Source organism: Cynocephalus volans, chromosome 5 (genome assembly GCF_027409185.1).
Source record: "Cynocephalus volans isolate mCynVol1 chromosome 5, mCynVol1.pri, whole genome shotgun sequence".
In the NCBI taxonomy this organism is placed as follows: Eukaryota; Metazoa; Chordata; class Mammalia; order Dermoptera; family Cynocephalidae; genus Cynocephalus; species Cynocephalus volans.
The window spans coordinates 15,670,100-15,678,561 of NC_084464.1; the positions used below are offsets into that span (position 1 = coordinate 15,670,100).

The 8,462-nt window shown below is 47.2% G+C and overlaps 1 protein-coding gene across 1 annotated transcript in view; it reads left to right on the plus strand.

Moving 5' to 3' along the window:
• F13A1 (coagulation factor XIII A chain) overlaps positions 1-8,084 on the plus strand; it is a 165,180-nt gene extending 157,096 nt beyond the window's left edge. The window contains exons 13-14 of the mRNA XM_063097934.1: positions 82-218; positions 7,931-8,084. Of these exons, the coding sequence (XP_062954004.1) occupies positions 82-218; positions 7,931-8,084 (291 nt within the window). The remainder of the gene's footprint in view (positions 1-81; positions 219-7,930) is intronic.
• Positions 8,085-8,462: the final 378 nt, after the last annotated feature.

Genomic DNA, 8,462 nt, shown 5'->3' on the forward strand with positions numbered 1-8,462 from the left:
GAAGGTGAAGGAGACAGAAGAGCAGAGAGAGGTTGTATCTGCTGCTGATGAGCTGTGTTCTCTCCCCCTCTTGTTTCATAGGTTCGTGGTGCAAAGGAAGTGGGTTCTGACATGGTTGTAACTGTTGAGTTCACCAATCCTTTAAAGGAAAGTCTGCGGAATGTCTGGATGTACCTCGATGGTCCTGGATTGACGAGACCGAAGAGGAAGATGTTCCAGTAAGTGTCGGGCAAGGGGCTGGAAGCCAGTGTGTGGCTGCGGGAAGCTCGCTCGCTCCCTCTCTCCCTGTCTCTCTCCCTGTCTCTCTCTCTCTCTCTCTCTCTCCCCCCCATCTCTCTCCCTCTCTCTCTCTCTCTGTCAGGCTGTCTGTCTCTGTCTCTCTCTCTCTCCCTGTCTCTCTCTTCCCCCTGTTTCTCTCTTCCCCCTGTCTCTCTCTCTCTCTCTGTCTCTGTCTGGCTCTCTGTCTCTGTCTCTGTCTCTCTCTCTTCCTGCCCCCCTCTCCCATCCTCTCCCCCCCCCGCCCCCCGTCTTTTCCAAATGTACATCTAATCCTTAAAGGAAAATGTCTGGGAAGCTGCTACCTCCAAATTGACCTGTGTGCATGGAATAAAAATAGGGTTGGTCTGACTAGCACTTCCATCATTTAATCTTTAAAATCACCCTAATAAGGTAGGTACTGCTGTCATCTCCTTTCCGTAGCTGAAGAATTTGAGGCTTTCAGAAGCTGACTGGTTGATCCCAAAATGATGCAGCTTATAAAAGTAGAGCAGAGATTCGACTCAGGCTGGCTGATTCCAGAACCCGAGGCTTACTCATTTGCCACGCCACCTCCTCGTTCTGCCCGCGTGGACGAGGCTCCTCCCGTGTGTCAGGTCTTACACTGAGAGACGCTGCTTCTCCTGAGCTTTCTCTCCATCCCCGCCTCACAGATCTGCCTGCCCCATCACTGTCCAGAACTGCTACTTTCAGCTGCTGTTCTTTTAGCTGAGCCTGGAGAGTTCTAGCCTCAGTTCCCCATTCAGGAGACCAAAGACTACCATGGGCTGTATAGCAATATCAATAAAACTTACACGCAAAGCCATCAGATTGTGCCCAGCTTCTACAGACGAGTGTCACCCAGCAAGACAGCCCATTCCATGGCCAGATAGCTCTAAGTGTAAGAAAACACGTTTTCCTACCCCCCCTTTTTTTTTGCTACAATCACAATCATTAATATTTTTCTTTTTAAAATAAATGTTGCTATATATATTGGAGGTTTACAACCTTTCTGATCTTACCAATGATCCTAATTTTATCATCTGGACTGACACAAAATAAGGCCCATCTCTCTTCTATGTGATGGCTTGAAATGTTTACAAACAGCTCATCCCCCTTGGGTCATCTCCACACAGGGCCAGATACCTGCCTGGACTTATCTCTCTTGCCTCTAACATGGTTCCAGCCCCCACCCCCTCCATGTACTCCAATTTGTCAGTGCTCCTCTTACAGCATGACACCCAGAATGGATCCCAATCTTTGAGGTTTATTACTTTCATTTCTACCACAAATAAGTCTCTGTCAACATCAATCAATCCAGCACATTTCCTGTGGGGTGACCTTCTAAGGCATAGAAATGAGGTGGAGGACTTTGGAAACTGCCTTGTGACCAGACAGGTTAGGAATTTTCCCAATGCCCTTGATGGACACCTCCCCACTCTGGAATCTGTGGGACAGGTGCAAGGCCTCCCTATACCCTTCTGGGACATCTTCATTGCCCATGAATGGATCTCTGCATTTCTTTCAAGTGGCGCTGCTCACAGCTTCTGCATCCCATCGTTTAAAAGATGCCTTATTGCAGATGCAATAAACAACAGAGAAAATAATTTGAGTGCTTTTTAAAAAATGCAAGCATGAAATATAACAACCTTCCTGTGCTAATGGGAAAGTTGTAGGGGGAAAAAAAAACCAGAATTAAATTAGAATCAACCCCAGCTGGAGGGAGAGGTCAGCAGCGATAGCCCTGCTTTCGTCAGAAACGACAGTCTCGCTCACCCGTTCTCGCACCTTCCCACTCGAATCAGATGCAGGAATCGCTCGGGCAAAGTGAAACACGTTTCCTCTTCCACATGGCCCCTGCTGTATCCAATTATTCCTTCTCAAACTGTAAACCCCACAAACTTCATCTGAGGGTACCAGAGCTTCCTGCTACCTTTACACCTTGGCTGTTCCAAGAATCCCACCTTGATCAAGACCTCACATGAAGAGGGACGCTGTGTCTTAGAAAGGAGGTGAATCCTCACATAGCACACCCCACCACTTGGAAGGTACAGGGCTCAGAGTAGGTTATGGCTCCAGATGCTTTGCTTATTATTAACATCTGACATTGGGGTGGGGCAAAGTGGGGCAAACCAGGGAAAGGATGGACAAGGCCAGCCCCTACATGAACACAAGACGGGCATCCTGCCCACATGCTGACTTAAGGTACCCTTAGTAGTTAGCACCAACGCATGAGTCTATGGCAGATAGGCAGGCAAAAAGCCAGGTGCTCTGTCTTAGGCAGTCGGGCTGCTACAACAGGAATCCCATAGACTGGGTGCTTATACAACAGCTATTTATTTCTCACCGTTCTGGAGCCTGGGAAGACCAGATCAAGGTGCTGACCAATTCAGTTCCTGGCAAGGGCTCTCTTCCTGACTTGCAGAGCTCCATCTCCTCACTGTGTCCTCACGTGGCAGAGAGAGAAGGGCAAGCTCTCTGCTATCTCTTCTTCCAAGGGCACTGATCCCATCTAATCTAAGTACTTCCCCAAAACTTTATCTCCAAATACCATCATATTGGGGTGAATTTGGGGGGGACACAAACATGCAGTTCATAACAGTTTTCAACCTCATATGGAAACCCAGATCTAGGGTGGAATCTCTTCCCAGCAGGGGACACTTTACTTCTCGGAGACAGGCAAGAATTGGAAAAAATATGACACAGATCTTAAATACTCAGGGAATCACCATCCCCACCAGTCCACCCACACCCCTGCCAGATGTGGAGTCTAGAAGGCAGGGGGTCTCAAGCCCAAAGGAAAGGGCCTGGAAGGTGGGAGCTGGTGAGCAGGGAATGCAGACCAGAGCAAAGACGGCGGTGCCCTTCCCACACCACCTCCCGCCTATCTCAGATGCTCAGAGGTTCCACTTGCATGCTCTCGGCTTTTAAGTTTCTGCACTTGATACTTCCAGAACATCAAATAATACATCTTCCAGTTTCATTTTTATTTTTTAAAAATGATCAGGTTCGGTGAGTTATTTCAAGGCAAAAAATCCCCAAACTTTGTGATTTGGGTTTAAATTTGGTTCTCAGGTAGGACAGAAGCTGAGGGCCAGACACACAGAGGACAAACCGTAGGTAGTTGCAGTTTATCGTAATAATAATCCCATTTGCCTGCGTGCATTCAGGATGATAAATGGCCAGTACATCCTGATGGCTCAGCACATTACTGAGAATCATTTATCACAACATCATCCGCAGGAAATAGGATTGTTCCAACATTACTCCACTTACCAGAATGGGAGAATGATTTTTTCGTTCTCTCTTTCTGTTACATATTTATTGCAGTGAAAACAACATGCATGTGTATCTTCACATATGAGATGTTTTGTACGTATGCAGATGGTTTTATGAACAAGAGCAAATGATGACGTAAGGCCCAGGACTCCGCTTCTGTTTAAGGACGTCACCTGCGTTACATAGTCCCCGTCAGATCCGTGAGCAGGACAACTGCTCCTCCAAGTGCTTCTGGTTGAACACTTGGAGACATCAGGGGAGAGAGAATGAATGGATCTGGGTAAAAATAGCACAGATGTTGAGAAGTAAATATCTCAAATCTACATCCATATTGAATTGGTCATTAATTAGAGACAGAGAAGTGTCTGTCTGCATACAGGCAGAAGGAACTTTCCTAAATTATTCTGCAGAGTTCAGCAGAGCAAACAACAACCACAAAGGTGGTGGTCATGCCAATATAGTAACAACACATTTCTAGCACTTCGTGGCACTTAGCACGTCTTGCCACGGTTCTAAGTGCAGATATAACCTCAACCCATCCTCTCCTTACCCTATTCAATATTCCACAAGGTCCACCTTTACAGGCAAGGAAAATCATGGTAGGATCAATGTTTTTCAAATCTTGAATCATAAAATCAATTTACTGGGTTTGAAAAGATACTCACATATCTAGGTTATGTGTGTGTACACTTTTCACATGATTTGGCACTTACATAACTGATTAAAATAATTTACATAGCCACATTTATAAAGAAAAAAATTAATAAAAGCATTAGAAAATAGCAGATTAATCTAGACATTTTAGATGATCAGTGTCAAAGTCAATGCCTGGAGCAGCCCCATAAACAGACTCCCCAAGGCCATAGATGCCTTTTCTGATTCACTGGCCACAGATAGGAGAGAGAAAGCTATTTCTTGTTTAGTGTCTGGATTTCTGAGGTTTCAGGCCTTTTCCCTTTTTATCACAGAGGATGTACACCCACAGCCCACTGGAATGCACATTGATTTACCAACATTTGAGGAAATCTAGGGGCCCAAACTTTACATCTAATAGGTCAGATACAGGTATATGGCCCCACAGTTCTCCCCTCACTTTAGCTCTGTTTAAAGGGACGCATGTGGCCCCAGGCCCCCAGGGCATATGGGGCTCATGTGACTGAGGCCCTTGATCCACTCTCAACTTTCCTTGACAGTTGTTCTTCCTTGCGACCCCTCCCACAACCACCCCAGTCCAAAGCTTAGCATCGCCTCCAGCTCCTTTGCCCCCCAGACTCCTCCACAGGGTCTTTCCCCAGTGCCCTCTCTCAGGCTCTGTGCATCTAGCCACAGAATTCCTTTGCACAACACGTTCCTTTTCTCTGAACACAAGCAGTCTCTTCAGATCCCCTAACGTGTCTCTGTTCTTGAAGTTCTATAACCCTTTTCTGACCCCAGTTGCTCTCACAACCCAGCTCCCTTCATGAGCTCCCATGTCACGGGTGGTGAGATGAACAGCAGGATTCTTGTGGGATTGACCAGCTGTGCAATCTGGGAGAAGCCTCTGATGTCTTTGGAATGTACTTTCCTTACCTACAATCTGCCTTCCTTCCTTACCTAAAAATGCCTTCCTTCCTGGAGGGATCAGAAATGCAACCCAGCACCTTGCACTGCTAATTCCCTTTTCTTCCTCCATCCTTACCTCATACCTTTCCAGGGAGGACTGAGAACCCTTGGTCTCCTGTGTGCTTACACAAGCACTCACTTAAGCTCAGCCACGCTCGCGTCGTGCAGGTCCCTGCCATCCTCCGAGTCCACATGCCACTGGGGGAAAGCGTTTGGCACAGAACTCAGCTTGCTCTCTAATGTCATAAACACTGCTGCGAGGGTGGGTTAGCAGTCTGCCCATCTATAGCTGCTGCCTAAACCAGCCACACGGCTAATGCTTCTTCACTTGCCAGTCAGCCTACAAGTTGGATATAGCCCAAGGATTGCCTTTGCCTAAATGTCATCATGAACTGCTGATTTGGAAAAATTTTGTCATATGATAAATTCATCTGGTCAGGGTTGGAGGTGGAGAAGCCACCGAACTACTCCTTTGTCATCCTGGAAACAAACGAATACCGGAGCCGCTACACGGAAATAATGACAGCTATTTTCCGAACATCACTATACGCCAGACCCTGCACTAGCCCCTTTGCTTGGATTGTTTGATTTAATTCTCCCAACAGGCCTGTTGGGAAAGCATGGCATGACCCCCATTTTGCCGATGAGAAAACTAAGGCTGAGAGAGACACAATAACTTATGTAAGATTAACATCACTAATAAGTGGGAGCATCAGGCTTTGTGGCCAAGTGTCCTGACTCCAAAGTCCATGCAGCTTGCAACCTGGACAGTATTTCATTACACAGACACATTATTAGATAGCAAAGTCTGATTTTTTAAAAAATGGATACATACATTTATTCCAATTTCCTTTTCTGTCTATAGCTCCATCTGACAGGCAGATGTAACCATTAGATAAACCCCACATGTGATAGTGTTCATTATGGAACCATACGATAAACAAGAACATTTTTTACTTGCTGTTCCTCATTACATATATATCAACATCTCCATTTTCATAACTTGTAAGCACCCCAAACTGCTAAGTATTTACAGAGGCTTTAGGTTCCAGAGCCCAGTGGAATTCAAATTCAGTATGAACCAGAGACCGTACAGTAACTTGGAGAATCAGCTGGGTTTACATCTGAATGAGTCATCCTGGGCACAAGTGCTGCACTGTGCAAGGTGCAGGGGACAGAGTTTGCTGGGGTGTGATGTCTCTAGGTGGAAGCAGCCAATTCTTTTGCCTTGGGGCATCTCTTTCTACCATCCCCATACTGCTTCCCGATGCTTAGTTTTTCATGAAATTCAAAATAGCACAAACTCTATTCTACTAGAAGGAATCTAGAAAGAATATGCAGCTGCTCCAATTCTAGCTCTCCTGTTAATCTGGGCTATTAGGCTCTGCGGCCTTGGAGATTCTGTAGGCTCCTTAAGACTTTGGTTTCCTCATCTTTAAATGAGACAGTTGGACAAAGTGATTTCTAAAGTCCTTTCCAATTCTGACATGCTGTCATGAAAATAGCTCCTTTTTTTCCTCTTTTCAAGATACTCACAGTAGTCTTGGTTCATGGTGGTCTCTCTTCCACTCTCCCAGAAAAGGGCGGGCCCAGGGCTCCATGCCAGGCCACACACATGCCTTCCCTGAGGACAAGGGAGCAGAGACCAGGAATCTTCCGTGAACACCACCTGCAGGAAGCTCTTGATACTAAATCAAAGGGCACCTGTGTTGCCTGAGAAAGGAAACCTGTGAACTAGTAAGCACAGTGCTCAGAAAGGCATCTTCCTGTAGGCTGTAGGATGAAATACAACATACAGTGGTAGAAAGGGCATGGATTTGGGACTCAGATAAACCTGGGCTCAAATGTTGTCACTGCCCATATACCAACTATGTGATCTCGGAAAAGTGACTTCACTTGTTTAACCTCCATTTTTCCTAACTATAAAATGTGCTGAACAATATCTACCTCAAGGGACTGTCCCATATAAGACCTGCATTTAATCTCCTCCCAAGGCTTATCTGGGAGGATATATGAGAAGTCCCCCAGAGAAGCCTAAATCTCCCCAACCCTGATGAGTCTCAATCGCCCACCAGAGTGGGCTTGTCCATGAGGCTTAGGAAGACCTCAGAGCATGAGCTAGAGGGGAGAGGAGACCACCAGGCCCATGAAAGTCTGCCTTATTATCGGGGTAGATGAGGGCATTGGCGACAAACCAGCAGCGGAAAGGTGCATTAGTGGAGGGACCCAGCTGCTGGCTGGAGTAGGATTGTGAATTGCAGAGCTCGAAGATGCTCAAAGTCACATGGCAGCAGGCAGGGAGATGCTGGGACTGGGAACACGGTCTATCCCACGGGGTTGGCGAGAGCTAATTACAGTGTCAAGGCCTCAGCAAATCCACCTGGGGGATTCAGACAGGACACTAAACCCAGGAGGGAGCCAGAGTGACAAAAAATGAGCTGAGGACGATCAGTCACACAGGTGCCTGTGGAGTGCTTGAGGACAGATGAGTGCAGCTGACTTGTGGCTGGGTGGGGTTCAACCCTACACCTCATGTCCACTGGGAGGCCAGCAGAGGCACCCAAGTGGAAGGAACCATGACCCAGCGGCACTGTCACTGACAGGCTCTGCAGAGCCTCATGGAGGAACTCCTTTAGCTTGTAACTTGCTGAACCCGCCGAGCAGGCCCTGTGGTCCTCTAACCACCATCGCCTGAGGGAAGGAGAGCGGGCGAGTCAGGCAGGGTTGTCATTGCTTCTCCATCAAGGCTGGAAGCTCAATCTGCCGAACTCTCCTCTCTTTTCTATCCTTTCAGTGAAATTCGGCCCAGCTCCACCGTGCAGTGGGAGGAAGTGTGTCGACCTTGGGTCTCGGGCCCGCGGAAGCTGATAGCCAGCTTGACCAGCAACTCCCTGCGACATGTGTACGGCGAGCTGGACCTGCAGATTCAAAGACGGTCCTCCGTGTAAACACACAGGGGGCCGAGAAGGGCCCGGGCACTCAGCCTCTCAGAGTCTTGGCTAAGGAGATGCTAATGCAAAAAGTAGTCAGCCCTTGCTTTAATATAGGTGTGAAGACCCAAGACAGGACTGGAGAGGGCCCCTGAGTGGGGGTGCCACGCATTTCAAAGACATACTTTTCCAAACCCAGGCTATTTGGCATGGAAGTTAGTTTTTAATTGCTTCACCTTCCAAAGGATTCTGAGCATTAGCTTTAATTAAGCTCTGATTAAGCTCTCATAGCTCATAAGAGTAAAATTCATCCTTTATCATCACAAACGGCTGCAGCTCCAATATCAGAGGGCTTCCCCGCAGGGGAGCTGCTTAATACCTTGTATCATGTTAAAA